The 21565-nt window shown below is 36.3% G+C and overlaps 1 protein-coding gene across 1 annotated transcript in view; it reads left to right on the forward strand.

Moving 5' to 3' along the window:
- DIPK1A (divergent protein kinase domain 1A) overlaps positions 1-21565 on the forward strand; it is a 107538-nt gene that overhangs the window by 57702 nt on the left and 28271 nt on the right. The window contains exon 2 of the mRNA XM_078451653.1: positions 15457-15591. Coding sequence (XP_078307779.1) covers positions 15457-15591 — 135 coding nt within the window. The remainder of the gene's footprint in view (positions 1-15456; positions 15592-21565) is intronic.

Consider the following 21565-nt stretch of genomic DNA (forward strand, 5'->3'; position numbering starts at 1 on the left):
CCAGCTAATGCCCTATGTCTTGTCTCCTCTGGATAGTCTCTTCTCTTAAGAGCTATCTACCGGGTTGTTTTTATTTTCACACCTCCTGCCCTTCATCTCACTCCATTCTGGCCCCTCTCCCATAAACTTGCTCTTGTCAAGGTAAACACTGACTTTTGTGTCACTGAGTCCAATGAATACTTTACAATGCCCAGCTTTGTCACCTCTCAGCCACATTTGCCACCTTTGACTATTCTCTGCGTCTTGAAATCCTCTTTCCATCATTTCCACATTACAACATTCTTCTGGTTTTCTTCCAACCAGTCTGCTCCTGCATGTTCTCTGTTATAGCTCGTCCTTTTTCACCCAGAGATTAACTAGTGAAGATTCTCAGGGCTCAGTCCTAAACCCTTTTCTCACTCTGAGTTTTTTCTCTAAGTGATAGCAGCTTGCCATGGTTTTTATTACTTTTTCCCTGTGTCTCTCCTGAGTCTTCCCTGTGACTCCAAACCCCTGCCTCTAGCTCTGACATGTGTTTTCTCAGCCATAGATCTCTATATCCTCCTAAATATCACTTGCATGACTCATAGGCATTTTAGTCTCAACATGTGCAAAACCGAACTCCTTAGTTTATCCTTCCCCTAATATTTTTGTCCTCCATTGTTTCTAGTTTTAGGAAATGACACCACAATCTATCTAGGTGCTTAAGCCACAAACCTGGGAGTTCTTGATTGCTGCCTCACCATCACTCCCATTTTCATTTAACCATGAAATCCTGTTAATTCTACCTCCTGTCTTTCAGACTCTTTTTCCTGCCATTTCTCACAGCCACAACTCCAGTGTAGTTGCCTTCTGATTTCTTTCTTGACTCTGTAAGAGATAGACATTTTTCAGTATTTTAGTACTTGATGTATTTATCTTTAAAATTTTCTTATTCAAGTGTGATTTACATATGACAAAATCCTCAGATATTAAGTTGTACACTTTGATCATCTTTGACAAGTGCATTTACCTAATGTAACTTCATCCCTGTTAAATTATAGAACATTTCCATCTCCCTAGAAATTTCTCTAGTGACTCTTCCCAATCAGTCACCCATCAAAGCAGCTACTGATCTAAGTTTTAAAAATATTTTTAAGTGTATTTAAAAAATTTTTTAAATTTTTTTGTTAAAATTTTTTTTAATGTTTATTTATTTTGATAGAGACAGAACATGAATGGGGGAGGGGCAGAGAGAGAGGGAGACACAGAATCCACAGTAGACTCCACGCTCTGAGCTGTCAGCACAGAGCCTAACACAGGGCTTGAACTCATGAACCATGAGATCATGACCTGAGCCGAAGTGGGATGCTTAACCGACTGAGCCACCCATGTGCCCCAAATGTATTTTTTTAAGTTTACTTATTTATATTGAGAGAGAGAGCCAGTGAGCACAAGTAGGGGAGGGGCAGAGAGAAGGAGAGACAGAATCACAATCCCAAGCAGGCCCCACACTCTGCAGAGACCAATGCAGGGCTTGAACTCACAAACCGTGAGATCATGACCTGAGCCAAGATCAAGAGTCAATGCTTAACTGACTGAGCCACCCAGACACCCCTAAGTGTATCTTTTTTTTAAAGAAAGATATCCCTGAATAAACACAAAAAGATGCTCTAAACCTTAAAAATAATTTATTGGTAGTCTTGACATGGAGCTGTTTTAAAATATAGAACCTGTGGCTTGTGGTGATTAACTTTATCCTGTTTTGTAAGCTATAAAAGTTTTACTGTTAGGTTCAGTATAAATGGGTAGGAAAATAATGGCCGATTTACTGTGTAAACTACCCCTTCAGTATGATTAGAAATATTTTAGACTAACCTTTTAACTTATAATTTCAACACTATTCTAATTATGCACACACACATGTGTATGTGTAAATACACTAACATACATGCACATACACACACACACACACACACACACACACACACACTTTACACTTTGGAAATACTTAGAGCTGAGGAGATGGGGAAAGTGAGTCCAGAGAAAAAAAATTTAAATTATATCAGTATCAATTAGGAATCTTTTATGCATATGTGTATATAAAGCAATACAAATAATGGTTATTTTTATTTATCTTACAAAGAACTCTACATTTTTACTGAGATAAGATGTCCAGAGAACTCCAAATCTCCCCAAAATGTAAAAAACTTTTAGCATTTATGGACTCTGCAACATCTTTTTATTTCTCTTATTTTATTTTCCCAATTAATTTGTTTAAATCATACCTTTAAACTCCTAGCTAACTAAAAATAGAGATTAGAAAATTTAAATTACTTTGTCATACTTGCATAACGAACATTTAAAGAAGCTAGCAGAGCTGGGGAAACTGACCTCTTTTGTTTAGTCGCATCATAGGTACAGTGGAGGCAGCCAAATTGTGAGCTTGCTTATAATGTACTGGATGCATTTCTAATTCAAAGGCACCATCTTTAAAAGAAGTAACTTAAGCTCCTCTATACAGACAACTCAGCCCTTTTCCTTTCATAGCTAGGCTGGTTTGGGGTCATTAGATTCTGGATGGAGACCAATGGCATAGTGAGAAGAGCAAGAGCGCTAGATCTGACACTTACTTGGGAAAAATGAACACTACCAGGTCCTAGAGATGGTGTCTTTTTTCACTGATCCCCACAATTATCATTTTGCATTTCTATTGGGAATTTTTTGGAGCATATATCCCTGATATATGTGTCATTATATTAATATTACTTCTATTAGTATACTTCCATGAAGAGGAATTTTTAAGCATATTTTTTTGTCCATGAGTTTAATTTTCACAACATCTGCATTTTATAGATGAAGGCACTAAGCTCAGGGAAGTTTAGTAACTTGCCCAAGGTCACATAATTTACTGAGTGGTATTTGACAAATCCCAAACCATTTGGGGCCTCAGTTATAAAATTATAGATTCCAGCTATGTCATCTGCAAGGCCTCTTCTAGCTCTGAATAACCTGTGCTTTTGTGCTGATGCTAACACTCACCCATCTGAGACATAATCTCTGTTTAATATTTCTAAGTAGATAAGGCCTTATTATGGTCCATATATTAATAACCAGGAACTTTAGGAGTTAGTGGGATGTAGAAGAGAAACTGAGTATCTAAAATAGTGTCAGGTTAGTTTGGTCTTTTGTATAATTTTTAAGATCCACTGGCATTTTTGTGTTCAGAATATATGTTGCATATTTAAGAGATTGGTAGCAACAATCACTACAAACTGTTACAAATTTATAAGATATCTATTATTATCTTAAGCACCACAGGTAATCACTATATATTCATGAGGATTTTTTGGTAATTACTTTTCAACATTTCTCCCTCCGGCAAAGTAAAGCCTATTATTTCTCTAAGTACTTGTGTTAACTGCCAGTTTGGTAGGTGTCTCACTTAACACAATGCCAGCAAAAACATTCTCATATAGAAACTGTTTCAGTGCATTTTCTTTTTAAGTCAGCTCCTTTTCTTGTACACAAAAATTGCTATGATCAAAATCACTGTCATTTGCCTTTGAAGCATTTTCTATAGGTTTCACTTCGTTTCTTTTTTAGCTTTCTCTGGAATTGAAGAGAGAAATGGGAAGACAATTTTAGATTAACACCTGTCTGAGAAATTCCAAAATTAGAGATGGCCATCTGGTTTGCATGATTTGTAATATTTTATAAATAGAATCTTACCATTCCAAACAGGCTTTTAGCTTACTCTAAAATAATACTTAATTTAAAAACGCTTCAACTGTCAACATTTTACTATCAAACTGGAAAGAGGATTGTTAGATGTTGGTTATATTCACACCAAGAAGGAATGCTTCTGTAACCCTTTGTCCTCTGATACAGACAGTGGAAGGTCATATTCCTCATTCGTTGGACTCATAACCTGAAGGCCCATCTTAGATTCCTCTGTGCTTCTAATTATTCTTTAGAATAATTTACTTAGGTCAGGCCTAAAGCGTTCAACCACAGTAGCTACCACAGTAGCTCTTAAGATATCTGAATTTGACTGAGGTCATCCCTAACTTGGGGTACTTTAAAATTAGACTAGCTTTTGCTACAACTAATGCTAAAGATTCAGAGAGCATGTAAAAAAGTTATCAAGGAAGTTGTCAAAGAAATGAAACTAAAACTGTGATTTGCCTGTAAAATTATATGTGGGGGAAGGTAAAATAAGTGCATTTGAAAAAACCAGTGAATGTTAATTGTTGTAAGCCTTTTGGAAAGCATTGTAGCAATATGTACCATGAACCTTTTAAAACTACATCCCCTTTGACCTAGAAATTCTACTAACTGAAATCTCCCCTGAAGAAATAATCAAATACTCTGGCAAGTATTTGTGTATTTAATACAATAGGCAATAGAGTAAAGCGAGTACAGACTCTGAAGCCAGGTTGCCTCAAATCAAATTCTGGTTGTCCTACTTACTACTAGTATAGCCTTGCTTTAACCTCTGTATTTTCCTGAGTTTCTCCATCTGTAAAAAGAATAGTCCCCAACTCGTAGAGATCTTGTAAGGAGAGAATAATAATCCCCTCCAGTATTGGTTAGCAACCACAACAGTGCTGCATAACAAATTGCCCCCAAACTCAGTGACATCTAATGAGTCATACATCTGCAGGTCAGCTGGTGTTCACCTTTTCTGGGCTGCTCTTCCCTCCAGCTGTGAGATTGGTTCAGCTGGGTTGCAGCATGACTTACTCTCCTAGGATCAGTGGACTACCAGGGACCTATTCTTCTCCTGGTAGTGTCTGAAATATAAGAAAGCAAGTCCAATTATGTGCTTTTCTTTGCATTGCATCTACTAACAAACATTGGCCAAAGTAAGTCACGTGGCCAAGCCCAACATCAGTGGGGCAGGGGGAGGGAATGAATATTTGCAATTCAAGGGTTGACATACTATTTCTCTAAAGAGCCAAATAGCAAATATTTCTGGCTTTGCTGGTCATACAGACTCTGTTACAACCACTCAACTGTGCTGTTCTAGCCTGAAAGCAGCCTTAGACAGTAAATCAATGAATGGGGTGGCTGTGTTCCATAAAACTATATTTACAGAAACAGGTGGCAGAGTGGATTTGGCTCATGGGCCATAGTTTTCTGATCCCTAACCAATTTGTCACATCAGATCATAGAGTTTTTATAAAGATTAAGGAAATTAGTATATAGAAGGTGCTTATAACAGTTCTTGGTAGAGTATCACTAATGAATATTGGCTCTCATTAATAGTGTTATTATTATTATAATAGCACAATATTGAAAATAATAAAAATATCCAACAATAGATACAGGGTTAAATAAATTAGGGCACATCCATACTATAAAATTCTATATATTCATTTACATATCATATTTTTTAAATATCAAAACTATTTAATGGCCTAGGGGCATATTTGTAGTATGTTAAGTGAGAAAAAAAGAGACAAATGATATTTAACATATGACCCCAATTTTATTTTTCTTAAGAGATGTGTATTTTTTATACATACATGGAAAAAAATTAGGAAATATATCCTAATATATCCTATATATCCAATATACCATATTGGATCATTTACTTAGTTTTTCTTTTTGTGTTACTGTTTTTATCAAGATATAATTGATCTATAAAATGGTATTAGTTTTAAATGTACAACACAATGATTTGATATATGTATATATTGCAAAATTATCACCACATGTGTTTACTTAACATCTACCACCACACACAGTTACAATTTTTTTCTTGTGATAAGAACTTTTAATTAATTAATTTTTAAATTTTATTTTAAATTCCAGTATAGTTAACATACAGTGCTATGTTAGTTTCAGGTGTACAATATAGTTATTCAACAATTCCATATATCACCCAGTGCTCGTGACAACAAAGCATTCTTTAATCCCCATCTTGTGATGAGAACTTTTATGATCTATTCTCAGCAACTTTCAGATATACAATACAGTGTTATTAACTACATTCACCAGGCTGTACATTACATGCCCCATCACTTATAACTGAAATTACATACTTCTTTATTGTCCATTTTTTCCCCTCTACTGGGCATGTACTGTTTTCTGGTATTAAAGTACTTTGATGACAAAAAAATATAATCTGGGTCCATTAAGGACTCTTCTTACTCTAATGTAGTTACTATTTTATTTTATTTTAATGTTTAATTTTATTTTTGAGAAAGTGCAAGTGGCAGAGGGACAGAGGATCTGAAGCAGGCTCTGCCCTGACAGGCTGACAGCAGCAAGCCCCATGTGGGGCTCAAACTCACGAACCATGACATCATGACCTAAGTTGAAGTCAGACATTCAGACGAGTGAGCCACCCAGGTGCTTCTGATGTAGTTACTATTTTATATGTCAGTTACATTTTAATTGCCTAGCGAATTAGGAGTTTACCCTCAGAGATGTCTGATTAGAATGGATTGTGTTGGGTGCCTGGGTGGCTCAGTCAGTTGAGCATCCGACTTCAGCTCAGGTCATGGTCTTGTGGTTTGTGGGTTTGAGCCCTGAGCCAGGCTTTGTGCTGACACTGTGGGGCCTGCTTCAGATTCTCCGTCACCCTCTCTCTCTCTCTGTCCCTCCCCCACTCGTTCTCTCTCTCAAAAATAAAAAAAAAAAATTACAAAAAAAAAAGAATGGACTATGTGGACACTTTCCAACCTCTTGTATTTTTAACTTAAAGAAAAGTTATTCTGCTGTAGGGCTCCTAGAAAACAGTGGCAGGGTACCAACCAATGGGAAGAGAATCCTGACATAGTCTCTCAGGTCATAGGAACAGTAGCTCCTTTCAGACCACATTCCCTGAGCAGCCACAGCCCTTTCAGTGATAAAAGGCAGAATATTGTTGTACAGAGGTGAACAACAACATCCCTTCTCTGGCCACCCCAGTGTTTGAACATACACAAATTCTTTTTTCATGTATCAAAGGGAGATTAGGTTTCAATATTTAATTGCCACTTTGCCTAGAAGTCCCATAAATAAATACAGGGAAAGGAAGCTAGAGAACTCAGTAGCCTCTTCATCAATATCACAGAATATTAATTAAGATTAATTTATTTTTAAGAACCCTTTACAACAATCAAGTTTCATCTAAATTAAATCAATTAGCCTCTGGATTCTCCAAGATTTAAACTAGGTTGAAAATTGGGTTGTACAACCTTAGGAAGAACTATCCCAAATAAAATTTGCCCTAGAATGTGCTTTAGAATCTGAACTTTAAAGGGACCGTGCTTTTTTTAATCTTCAAGTTTCAGTAAAACCTAGCTAACCTTTATTTTAAGTGAATTGTTAGTGAATTTAAGTGCCAAGTAGGATTCCCATGTAAGATTTGCTTGTGGCTACTGTATGCTTCAGTAAGATCAAGACCAATATGGTGCCTTAGGCCTACTAAAAGAGGAAAATGGACACCTGATTTTCCCATTCTAGGTGTCAGAATCTTAACTGAAATAATAAGGTAATAGGAATCCTATATTAAAACTTAACCTATAACCATATCTCAAGTGGTTCTTTAACAGGGGACTTTGTATATATAAGACAAAGTTTTATTGATAGTTTTTGAGATTATGATATAGAATAAGAACTGTATTTATTCAGTCAACTTAAACGTAAATATATACAACTACATATACTATTAATAGATTTTAACTCCAATTTCCAATTCTTCCCCACTAAGGAAGAAAGAAGAACCTGTAATCAGAATGGCCAAAAGAATTGTCTCTCTTCCGGCTGGCACCTCCACATTGCTTTTCTTCTTACCACTAGACCTTTCTTTGCTGATTCTATCCTGCAGAGGTTTCTAGTCTCCAATGATGACCCTGCAGTGAACCATGCCTTCTGGTAATCATGCCCTTATGGAGTAGTCCCCTACATTCAATTTGTTCTGGCCCTGTGTTACCGTAAGAGTGGGGCAGAAATGATTAGCTTCCTTCTTGATCTCTGAGAACATTTGCTCTGGGATAAGTCAGCTATCCTGTAAGAAGCCTGAATAACATGAGCACCATGCCCTGAAGAAGTCCAGCTAGCCACATGAAGCTGTTCCAGCCATTGCAACTAAGGAGTTGGATAGGTCTAACCCTGTGAGTCCTCTGTCACGTGCCTTCAGCCCTAATCACAAATGCATGAAAAACTTCAGGGGCACTGCCCAGATGATTCAATCAACCATCAGAACCATGAGAGATGTAAATTACTGTTGTAAGCCATTAAGTTTTGGGATAGTTTGTTATACAGCAATAGAAAATTGGAACACGTAGCTTTCTTAACCCCTGTCTTTCTGCACTGGTATGTTGAAGAACCCCATGACTGAGTTCTTTTGCTGTTGCAAATGCTAATATTTCTTTTATGTAGAGTGCTAATGGAGGCTACACTCCCTTCCCATATGCTTTGTAAAATGCTGACTGCCTACTTGTTCATAAAAAGCAGTCAGGAGGGGCGCCTGGGTGGCGCAGTCGGTTAAGCGTCTGACTTCAGCCAGGTCACGATCTCGCGGTCCGTGAGTTCGAGCCCCGCGTCGGGCTCTGGGCTGATGGCTGGGAGCCTGGAGCCTGTTTCCAATTCTGTGTCTCCCTCTCTCTCTGCCCCTCCCCCGTTCATGCTCTGTCTCTCTCTGTCCCAAAGATAAATAAAAAACGTTGAAAAAAAAAAAAAAGCAGTCAGGAGACTTCTAAATCCTAGAGATATATTTTTGCAGACTAAAAAAGTAATATATTCATTATAGAAAATCTGCCTAATAGAGAAAAAAATAAAAATCACTCATGATTTCACCATTCTTGACATTCTGAGATAACTACCCTTGACATTCTAGTTTATTTGCTTGCAGTTTCTACAGTCTATTCTCTCTTTTTTCTTTTAATTTTTAATGTTTATTTTTGAGAGAGAGAGCGTGCATGTGCGTGCGAAAGCATAAGTGGGGGAGGGGCAGAGAGAGAGAGGGAGGCACAGAATCCGAAGCAGGCTCCAGGCTTTGAGCCGTCAGCACAGAGCCTGATGTGGGGCTCGAACTCATGAACTGTGAGATAATGACCTGAGCCAAAGTCAGATGCTTAACTGACTGAGCCACGCAGGCATGCCTCTTTTTTTTTAAAGGCAGAATTGGGAGCATACATGTTGTTTTGAAAACTGATTTTTTTTTTTCACTTACTGTATCACGAGCATTTTCCCATACTTTGACACTTCTTTGAAATAGTAACATACCATCGAAACTAGCCACAGACTTAAGGATCGCTCCATGTGATTAATTCACCAGGAGTTCTGCATTTTTGATGCTGTCAGTCACTAAGCGTAAAAAATATGAACCAGCATTCAGAGAAAATGTGAAAATTATCTGTTCATTTTTGGAATTTTATTTTTACAAGAAAATCAAAACAGAGAAGATCCTCATGTAAATAAAACTTTTAGAATTGAGATCAGAGAACAGCTAGGATTCTTCCTATAGATATGAAAATTCACCTCTTAGAAAGATGAATGCTAAAAAATTCTGACCACTAGACTAATACTGCTGTTTGACAAGGAATTGTCTAAAGTTTTGTCATAAAAAAGCATTTTCACGCTCAAGACAAGCTGGGAAGCATGGACATTTTTAGAACCTTTCTTTTCACTATTTTTAACTTCTAAAAACTCAAGGTTTTCCTTGTTTGGAATGACATAAAACATTTTTTAAATGTTTGAGAATCATAGCTGTTTTTGACGTTTGTGAGAGCACTAGGATAGTTTGCATTTGGTACATTTAGACCTTCTTAGTGGTTTTCCAATAGTCCTGCAGCTAGTAGTGAGATATAATAAAGGTGTAGGAGCCATTCCAAATAAAGTTAATTGCATATGTTGTGGTATATAGTAAATATTTACCCTATTAAATTGTTTCTTCATATTTCTGTTTTTTTGTAGCTAGCATATTTTTCAAAAGTGTTATTACTGTGAATAGAATATATTTAAAGAAAGGATAAAAGTATGTCTGGGGATATTTATCCATAATTTTTACCTCTAGTTTTTCAGGCACATTAGTTCTAAAAAAGTTAGTTAGCTATAAGTTAGTCAGCTACAAAGTTACCAATATAACAAGAAGGAAGAAGATAGTTGTGAAGATTATTTCAGGGTAGCTGGTAATTGAAAAACTTGAATAAAAAGACAAACACACGTCTCTCAGCTTTTTCTTTGAAATGGTGAATGATAAATGATTGTTATTTGAGTTTGTGCAAATCATAACCTTATCTATTTGTTATGTTTTCTGAGTGTTCAGGTCCACTAAATTTGTTAACTAAATTTTTGTGGGTAAAAATAAATATATGATATTTTTCCCTGCTTCTCAAAATTAAGAACATCTGTGCAGGGAGTGTTCAGGGGTAAAGCTTTATATGTTTATAAAAGATGTTAAGTATGAAAAAAATAAGTATTGGAAGTAGTCCTAAATTTTGATGTGTTTCCCCCTTCATGCCTGTTTTTAAAACTTGATGTAAAATTACTTAAACAAGATCGAAGGGGCACCTGCGTGGCTCAGTGGGTTAAGCATCCAACTCTTGATTTCCACTCAGGTCATGATTTCACAGTAATGGATGGAGCCCCATGTCAGGCTCTGCGCTGACAGCACAAGAGCCTGCTTGGGATTCTGTCCCTACCTCTCTCTCTCTCCACTCCTCCACTGCTCATGCTTTCTCTCTCAAAATAAATAAACTTATAAAAAAAATTAAAAAGACGGCTTTGAAATTATAAAAAAAAACTCAAAGGTTTTCAGATTTCTTTTGAAATAAAAAGATATCACAATGAGATAAAACAATATAGAAAAGAAGAAAAAGCATCACTATTCTTTAGAGGGGAATTGGTAGGGAAAGTTTGTTTCATTATTTATAGATTTGCCATCTCCAGTGATTTTTGTCTCCTATACTACTAATCATTTATTCTAGTCATAAAGAACTCCTTCTGTTATTTGCACACAGATGTTATATTTTTCTAACTACTGGTAGTAGTAGTTGATGTCTTAAAGACTATAAGCTATATTCTTTATATTAAAGAATATAAAATGGCAGTGTAATACAAATTTGATTCTTTCCATTTTTGTTTTCATTTTGTAATATAATCATAATGCGAGGTTTCTCAACCTTAGCACTATTGACATTTGGGGTCAGTTAATTCTTTGTTGTGGGAGGCTCTTCTGTGCATTGTAGGATGTTTAGCATCATCTCTGGCCTTTACCCACATGGTTCTAGTAATAATACTCCCCAGTCATGAAACAAACAATGCCACCAAACATTGCCAGGTGTCCCCTAGGGGGCAAAAGTGACTCCATTTGAGAACCACTGCCATAGTGTATTTACTAAAATTCTTATCATGCTTTCCAGGAGCATAATTTGGAATAAAGCAGTGTACCATTAGTAGCTAGGCACAAAATCAGAACAGAAAAGCTACTAGGCAGTATTTTGGATACCATAAATAAAAAGATCAGAAACAATAAGTACATTTCTTAATCAAAGACTGTATTGTCTGGGTAATTGGTACAGAACAGACTACTGGAAACATTTTAGTGATTACCAAACAGGGAAATAAAATTATTTAATAGCTAGAGAAGTCATTTATGGCTGTTTCTCTTCAATCATTATTTTACAATGTGAAGCAGCAGGATCTGCAGATATTAAAGGACACATGAAGGTCCTTGTAACTATTTTGTGTTACCCCACATCACAGTGATTTTCCATGGTGTTCTAGAATACAAATCTCTCACTCCTTTTGTCATTATGTCTACAACAGGTGATGCCCAGTGCCCTGCTGGGAACATCATTAATCTAACTTCCTCTCCAAAATCTTTGGCATTTGGTATCATGACAAGCACTCAGCAGGCAAGGCAGTTCACAGGGTGTTTTTCAGTTTAAACATATGCCAGAGAAAAAAATTTTTAATGTAGCTATTTGAGAGATATAGAAAAGCAAAATGATTTCACATTTTATTAAATTGAATATGCAGGAGGGAAAATATACACAAGCCTTAGTTGCCTACATATATTAAGTTTAATGTGCATTTGAAAGCATCTTACCTCAGCTTTACTGAATATTTGTACAAAACCTGAATAGAAATTATTAATAAGGGCAGTTAACATCACTAGACTCCTTAAGATGGTGTCAAGAAGAAGGTAAGACAGGACCAAAGCCTGAATGCTGGGAGAAGACCCTACTCACTAGTTCTGTGTTCTTTTCCTTTACTCTGTGACTTATACCTGCTGTAGGGCAAGGCAGGAAGAGAAAGAAGGGAATAGTATATCTTAATCTTATTTTAAAACCCTGCTTCAGGGCAGGGCACCTGGGTGGCTCAGTCAGTTGAGTGTCTGACTCTTGATTTCAGCTCAGGTCATGATCCCAGGATCATGGGATAGAGCCCTGCGTTGAGCTCAGCTCTGAGCGTGAAGCCTGCTTGGGATTCATTCTCTCTCTCTCTCTCTCTCTCTCTCTCTCTCTCTCTCTCTCTCTCTCTCTCCCCCCTCCCCTCTCCCCCTCCCTCCCTCTGTCCTGCTCCCCTACTCTTGTACACACTCTCTAAAAAAAATTAAATAAATAAATAAATCCTGCCTAAAAAAAAAAAAAAATCCTGTGAAATGTTAATATTAGATTGGACTTCCAAAAGTAAAATCATGCCATGCTGTGGCCCTTCAAGTGACCCTCTGAACTATATATAGGGGTACTTGGATGGTAGATATATTTAAAAAAGATTTTTTTAATGTTTATTTTTGAAAGAAAGAGACAGAGTACAAGCAGGGAGGGGGGCAGAGAGAGAGACACACACACAGAATCTGAAGCAGGCTCCAGGTTCTGAGCTGTCAGCACAGAGCCCGATGCAGGGCTCAAACCCATGAACTATGAGATCATGACCTGAACTGAAGTCGGATGGGCAACCAACTGAGCCACCTAGGCACCCCTGTATGGTAGATCTATAATTTGTTCTTATAACTGGAGATGTTCTTAAAATGCCTAAGACAGTAACAGTAATAGACATAATAGATAACCAGGAAGTAGTGGCTGAATGAATGTATGAAAAGGATGCATCTTGATGTAGAAGTATGCCTTATTGTATAATATAGAAGTATGCCTTATTGTATAATATAAAAAACATTTTTACATCAGTAGAAAAAGACATACACAGAAGGCATGCATCCATCACCCAGCTTGAAAATTATCAACTCATGGCCAGTCTTGTTTCAAATATACTCCACCTACTTTTTCCTTCTCTATTGTTTTGAAGCAAATTCCAAATATATCACTTTATTCATAAATATTTTGATATCTGTCTCTAAAAGATGAGGGCTCTTTTCTTTTAAAATAACATTATCATGCCTGAAAAATTAAAACAGTTTCTTAATAGCATCCTGTCAGTTTTCACATTTTCAAGTGTCTCATAAACGTCTTTTGAATCAGGACTCACTTTGTGATTATTTGATATATTTCTCAAATATTTTTTAATCTTCAGGTTTCCCCATCTTCTCCTTATTTTCTCCCTTGCAATTTATTTTTTGAAGCACTGGGTTGTTTGTACTGCAATGTTTTCCATAGCCTGGAGTTTGCTGATCATCCTAATAGTGTCACTTACTGAAGTCTCCCTTATATTCCTCTGCCCCCTGTATTTCCTGTAAACTGCTAGTTGGAGCTAAAGACTTAATCAGATTCAGATTTAGTTTTCTTTTTGCAAGTCCAAAAAGAAGGTGGTGGCCAAATCATAGAGCGTTCTTGACTTTTTGCTCAGTACCACGCAAGTTGATTTAGCTAACGTTTGTCGAGTGTTTTCTATGTGCCTAGCAATGTGCTTATGTTCTATGGACATTATGTCATTTAATCATATTTAAGCTTCATAACACTAGTGCATATCCATTTCTGTCTGATGACTAAATTTCTTTAAGAGGGCTAAGGAGGGGCGCCTGGGTGGCTCAGTCGGTTAAGCGGCCGACTTCGGCTCAGGTGGTGATCTCGCGGTCCGTGAGTTCAAGCCCCGCGTCGGGCTCTGTGCTGACAGCTCAGAGCCTGGAGCCTGTTTCAGATTCTGTGTCTCCCTCTCTCTGACCCTCCCCCATTCATGCTCTGTCTCTCTCTGTCTCAAAAATAAATAAACGTTAAAAAAAAATTTTTTTTAATAAAAAAAAAAAAAAGAGGGCTAAGGAATCTTAAATGCCTTTCAGCAACCCCTCAGTGTATATACAATTGTCATTTATGTGATTTAATTTAGAATTCTGTCTGAATTTTCTTTTTACTGGATTCATTTAAAGCTGTACAAAAATAGCTTGCATTAAATGCATTTTTTATATTTTAATAATAAAGCTCGAAGACCTGTCACTTCACTGTGAATTTGTTGTACTCAAGTTTTTTGGTACTGGAATTCACCAGCTGTTAATCTCACAAAAAGATAGATATCTAAACCACAAATAGGGCCAACAGAATTCAGTATTTCCTGAGTCTCTTTTTCCTTTTCACTCATTGTCTTCTGCAGGTGCACTTAGGTCTCTTTCATCTCTCTCTGCTTTCTTTGCACTGCTGACAGCGCTCACAGTATCCTACTGTTACCCAGGGTGAGAAACTGTCTGGTGATTGCAAAAGCAAAATTAGCTTTTCATTGTTTGTTTACGTATCTTTAATTTATTCTGTTCAGTTATCTCCATACTCCCCAGGTTTACCGTTTATAAAACCAAACCATTGGAGAGCCAAACTCGAAAAGCCAATGTCAAATTATCTTGACCAGCTGACACTTTTGAAGATTAAACTGTCTGATACCTGGTTGATGGAGAAAAGGCAGTAACTGGCCCATGTTGCAATTAGTTACCAGAGAACTGGAAACAAAACAATGCAAAGAGGGTCCCATTGTGCAGCTTTACAAGCTGACATGGAAAGAGTAATTTATTCTTTATATATTTTAACCCTTCTTCTCCAGTCATATCTCCTTTAATAGTTGTAACAACTTGTCTCTGAATATGACAGAGAAATAGGAGTGAATGAAAAGGAAGTTTAATTTCTTATTCTGGTTGCACTTCACTATGAGACATTAGACAAATAGCCAAATTCTCTGTCCTTATTTCTTTAGAACAAAATTATTTTTATACTGATTATCCATAAAGAACCTTAAGACTCTTATTTGAATAGTCTCCCATGAGCTCAGAGTGTGTATAGGAATTGTGTCTCTCTACCTGATCTTCCAGGGTGCCCAGGGTAGCATGGTGCACGTGCTCATGCTTCCTAAATGGCTTTCGATGCCGGTGGTATTTGAAAGGTTATACATTTTAAAGGGTATTTTGTTCCCTTTTTCCTTGGCAGAACCGAGGAGCTTCCTTTTCTAAGACCAGTGCTGTTTGGACTCAGTGAAAGTACACTTTGTTCTAGGAGAATTGCCATGTGAAAGCCTAGAATATATATTGAGTTCTTCCAAGAAAGGGGGAAAAATCACGTTCTAGGACAGTGAATACTGACTTGGTGCTGAATGAATGATTGTTATGTGCTCTTTTACTCACAGGCTCGCTTTTCATATGTGCGGATGAAATATCTTTTCTTTTCCTGGTTGGTGGTTTTTGTTGGAAGCTGGATTATATATGTGCAATACTCTACCTATACAGAACTATGCAGAGGAAAGGACTGTAAGAAAATAATAGTAAGTATTTTTTATTTCCTACTATTTAGAAAAACCATATTAATAGGTTATATTAATAATATATTTATACATACTAATAATTATTTTCAAAAAGTAAAAGTTAATTTGACTTTAGAGTTGTGTTGAACCTCTTAGCTTTTTGATGTGACCAAGTTAGTAGGAGTGTTCTGCATCTTGAAAAATCTAAAATTCAGAAAGCTAAATATATAATACAGATTACTGTGAGAGCATCCTCACTGCAGAGGGGTTTCTTTTTAAAATATACTGTAAGTTTAGTTTAATCAGGTAAGTTTTTAAATGTTTATAGAGTATAAAAGTATTATTTACCTTTCTGGAACATATCTTTTAAATAAATGGAGTCACTCTCAAGTACCAAAAATGTACCTGAAAAGCATATAGTGTATTTAGTATTCAGTTTCTATCCTAATGACTAGGTGTGTCTTAGGAAAATTGCTCTATCAGTCTAAGATTTTTAGTAGTAATTATTGGTTATATGTTTGAGGATAAGTAATTTTTTTAATTTTTAAAAAATTTTTAATGTTTATTTATTGTTGAGAGAGAGAGAGAGAGCTGGGGAGGGCAAAGAGAGAGGGAAACACAGAATCCATGAAGCAGGCTCCAGGCTCTGAGCTGTCTGCACAGAGCCCAACGTGGGGCTCGAACTCATGAATCATGAGATCATGACCTAAGCTGAAGTCAGACGCTTAACCGACTGAGCCATCCAGGAGCCCCTTGTGGATAAGTAAATTTAACTCCTTGTTTTCTGCTAATATTTTCTGATATAAATAATATTAAAACATTGCATCTGAGAATTGTATTTTTGTTAATATGATTGTTGGAATCCCAGTGATTATAACTTATTAATGATTCTGTAGTTATTGAGTGGTTGCTCTTTACCCAGGCCAGTGGTACTAAGTATGTGCATATAGCAGGGAACAAGCTATCATGACCTTGGGAACTTACAGTCTAGCAGGGAAGATGCTGAATACAGTAAGGTAGGATAATTATTACAATAGCAAGCGTTATAGGAACATAAGACAGGGAAACCTGAAGCTTTCCAAAGTTCTAAAGAAATGAAATCAGTTTAACTCTAGCCTTTCTCAATCAAGATAAAAACAACAACAACAACAACAAAAATAACAAAGAAACCTCCTCAGGAGTATTACAGCCTCTGAAATCAGCAAGGGAGGAATCACTAATATAATAAGCAGGGAAATTAATTAGTAAAGACAACTCCCAAGTCAAGTTCAAAGGTGTCCATTGTATATGTCCATTCCAAATGGCCATTCCAGATCCTTGAGGAATTTTAAGATCAGAGGAACCTCTGGGGCCAGGCAATGTATTGCATACTGGTCAGTAATAGTTAAAATAATACTATGAAAGCCTCCCAAGCCCATTTTACAAATAAAGAAATATGTACACCTGAAACTAATGTAACATTGTGTGTCAACTATACTTTAATTATACATGTATACATATATAATATATATATGAATAAGAGAGAGAAGCACTTGCTTATGATGGTAGAGCCAGACTCTTGGTGCTACCTTATGTTAGAAAAGACTGACAAAATTATAGCTTAATAAAGCTAAGGAAAAAACCAAAAAAAACCTACATGCTCACCTTCAATGAAGAAGAAAGAAGCAGGAGTTATATAATCAATTATAATAACATAAAATAACCAAAATTAAGGACGCTAGGTGGCTCAGTTAGTTGAGCATCCAGCTCTTGATCTTAGCTCAGGTCATGATCTTGTGGGTTCATGGGATTCAGCCCCAAGTTAGGCTTTGCACTAACAGCATGGAACGTGCTTGGGATCCTTTCTCTCCCTCTCTCTCTCTGCCCCTCCCCGCTTGCATGTACTTATTCTGTCTCTCTTTCAAACTAAATAAACTTTATTTATGTATTAATACAATAATATCCAAGTTATAAGGCATATGCTGGTGCATATTCTGTTATTAGTGAATTATAGTTGTATTTTTAATTATTTATGATTATTAATATTTTATTATTGAAGTTTTTAATGATTTTTCCTTTAATTTTACTTTATAATAAACAGAAGAATTCTAGAATAATTTAATAATTCTAATATAGTAATAATTCTAGCATAATTTAATGGTTATCTTATTACAATTTGAAAATAATGAAAACATTTTCTGAGCCTAAAGCATATCTTTTCCCTAAGGCTGGCTTAAAAAAATTGTAGTTTCTCTGCACAATTTGGGAATTATGTTCTTAAATCTTACCAAAACTGGTAGTATTAAGATCAGTAATACTAAGATAGTAGTAATATTTAATAAGAATTGTATGATTAGAACCAAAAAGCAAGCAGAAAAAATATTTTTTAACTATAAAAGCTTCAAAGAGCTAGCAAGATAGTGAGGAGTTACTTGGTCAAGATCTGGGAAAGGATGGTGAACCTAGAGTTGACTGTGTTTGCCTAGGGTATATAACCTAAAATACAGTTTGGAGGAGCTAGGAAGATACAAATCTATTTCAGGTCCTACAAGGATGGGACCTTGGTTTACCATGCTGTGGGCTGATACTCCAAACAGCTGAACCCCGGTAGTAAAGATGAACTAAAAGAACCTCAGATATGTGAGCTGACTTTTGTAGCCTCTTTTTCCCTCAGGGGGTATTGCTGATACTGGGCATGAGCAGTGATCTGAGAAGTAGGACTGTATACTGGAAGAGAGTTGCTGCTGGGGACAAGAAACCAGCAAGCTTTTGTAGAAAACTAAGAGAGCCTCAAGCATACAGCCAGTTATCCTGTTGGGATATTTGCCAAATCCTAGGGTTTTACAGAATGGGAGGCTAAACATCTCATTGGAAAGCCTTTGAAAAGCAGAGCAGACATTTTGGCAGTCACACAAGATACTGTCTAGAGTTATGAACCTACCCATGGGGGGAAACCCCAATGAATTCCCAGGCTCTCTGTTAAAAACCCTAGAGGGCTATGATAATTTCTTGGAATGGAGATCAGCCAAAAATAGCTTGAGCTTTACTAGAACCGCAGCCTAGCCTCCATTCAGCATAGTCCCTGATTGGGTTAAGATGATCACCTTCCATTCTATCTATCCAAGGGAAGGGAAACCCTCTCTGAAAGCATTATGTAAAGAATTACAGGACATGGCAAAAGACAATGTGACATGATCAAAAACCAAGAGATAAACATGGACAATAGAATCAGATCCACAGATGATCCAGATACTGGAATCATCAAAAAAGGATTTTAAAATAACTGTGTTCCTGTTCAAGTAAATAGGAAGAAAGGTAAAGAAAATAAGTGAAACGATGGATAATTCCAACAGAGAAATGAAATGTATTAAAAAGAATCAGGAAGACAATGTGGCAGTTCCTCAAAAAGTTAAATATAGAATTTACATATGATCAAGAAATTCTGCTTGTGGGTATATACCCAGAAAAATTGAAAGCAGGGACTTAAACAATACTTGCACACCAGTGTTCATAGCAGCATTATTCACAATAGACAAAAGATGGAAACAACTCTGATGTCCATTAATAGATGAATGTATAAACAAAATACATGGACTATTATCTAACCTTTAAAAAGAATACAACATGGATAAACCTCAAAAACATAATGCTAAATGATATAAGACAGACATAAATGGGCAAATATTGTATAATCCCACTTATATGAGGTACGTAGAATAACAATTATATATAAATTGGGACAATGGTAAAAGGAATTAAAATGTTTAAGATTCTTATCATATAGCAGAGTAGAGTAAAAGTATCAACGAGTTAATATCAATTAGTCTATTAATATCAATTAATTAATGAAATATCACTCAATTAACTTTAGACTTCGTTGGAGTATCTGGGTGGCTCAGTCGTTTAAGCATCTGACTTTGGCTCAGGCCATGATCTCACAGTTCGTGAGTTTGAGCCTCACATCGGGCTCCCTGCTGTCAGCACAGAGCCTGCTTTGGATCCTCTGTCCCCCTGTCTCTGTCCCTCCCCCACTCGTGCCCTCTCTCTCTCTCAAAAATAAATAAACATTAAAAAAAAAAAAAAAAAAAAAAAAAAAAAAACTTTAGGCGCACTGGATGGCTCAGTTGGTTAAGTGTCCGACTCTTGATTTCAGCTCGGGTCATGATCTCATGGTTCATGAGTTCGAGCCCCACATTGGGCTCTGTACTGATGATGAGCCTCTCTCTCTCTCTCCCTCTCTCTCTGCTCCTCCCCTGTTCTCTCTCTCTAAAAAACTAAAAAAAAATTTTTTTAACTTTAGACTTTGTTGATCAAAATATGCACACTGTTATTTCTAGGATAGCCTCTGGAATAGAAAAAGAGTGTATCGTTTCCAAACTAATAATGAAAAATGGAATAATAAAAGAATACTCAGTTCTAAAGAAAGCAAGAAAGTAAAGAACATATAGACAGTAGAAGTACAGAGTACAGACAGTAGAAGTACAGAATACATTACAAGATGATAGATGTCACAAATTGAATTCCCTGGGAAACAGATTCAGAGACTGAGATTTGCCTGAAGGATGTTTATTGGGGTGGGCTTTTGAGATTAACATCTGTAGGGGAGGGAGGAAACAGGATAGACCAGAGAAGTTAAACTGCAATACAGTGGTAACAAAGACCTCAGTCGATTATACAGGGTCCAGGCATCTATACCTTGTCACTGATCAGTCATTGAATACAGTTTTCTACCTTCTTCTGTCCTCCCTTAAGGGGACATGACCTTGGATAAGGCTGTATTCTAAGGCTGAGGATAAGTCCCAAAGAAAGATTCAGCTGAGAGCTGTTGACTACTTACATGCCTAATAAGGGAATGAGTACTCTTGTTCTGGACAAGATATGGGTGGTTTACCATGGCACTGTCTGTAGTATATTTAAACCCAAATATATTGGTAATTACATTAAATGTAAGTGGACCAAATGCTTCAGTTAAAAGACAAAGATTATCATACTATACTAAAATTAAAAAAACAGGGGTGCTTGAGTGGCTCAGTCGGTTGAGTGTCTGACTCTTGATTTTGGCTCGGGTCATGATACCAGGTAATGGGATTGAGTCCCACATTGGGGCTCCACACTGCTTAATATTCTCTCTCTCTCTCTCTCTCTCTCTCTGCCCCTCTCCCCCACTCACACACACTCTCTCTCAAAAACAAATAAACAATGATATTTACAAGAGAAACATCTAAAATATAAAGATGCAGATGGATTGAAAGAAAAAGAACAGGAAAACCATTCAGGCAAATATGCAAATTATAAAAAAAGGGGGTGTTTAAAGGAAAACCTATAGCTATATATATTCACGTAAGTTTCAAATTATACAGACTATACCTCTTTTTAGAATCTAAATCAGCCTTTACTGGCTTGAAATGTAATACCTTTTAAATTTGTTTCTTCTGTGTTTTAATTTTACAATATTTTCATATGTAATTGTCTGGCCTTTTCACAACCTTTGGCAATATCCACACATACTTTTTTTGGTCCTGGTAATTCCTGTTTTGAAATGTAGAGTCTAAACTGATTGTCTCTCTCCCTCTGTATTACTGCATAGACTGTTCTCCTACTTAAATGGACTGAACTGAACCAAAATATATAATAAGATGGCTAATTTTCAATTTGGTTATAAAAATATAAAGCTACATTACCTCAAAACCACATTTAGCAAAAACATGGTTGCCAAAGGATTTGTAGTATATAAACTCTGAACAGATTTACTCCAAAATCTTCTATTTCATCTTTGTGAAGGAAGATTATAAAGAAATACAGAGTGCTCTAGTTCTGGACAAGAAGATCCCAAAGAAGTCCTACAAACATTACTTGCTTAAGTTTAACAATGTGGGTTCTTTCCTTCCCTGTGTAAATTGACAGTTTGACTTCTAAATTTTCTCTAGTTATTTTTTTCCTGTTTTTAATCATTTAATACTTATATTCAAGGTAATTACTATCACATAACAATCATATAAAAATAAACCCATTTTAA

The sequence above is a fragment of the Panthera onca genome, chromosome C1, assembly GCF_046562875.1.
Source record: "Panthera onca isolate mPanOnc1 chromosome C1, mPanOnc1 haplotype 2, whole genome shotgun sequence".
Taxonomy (NCBI): Eukaryota; Metazoa; Chordata; class Mammalia; order Carnivora; family Felidae; genus Panthera; species Panthera onca.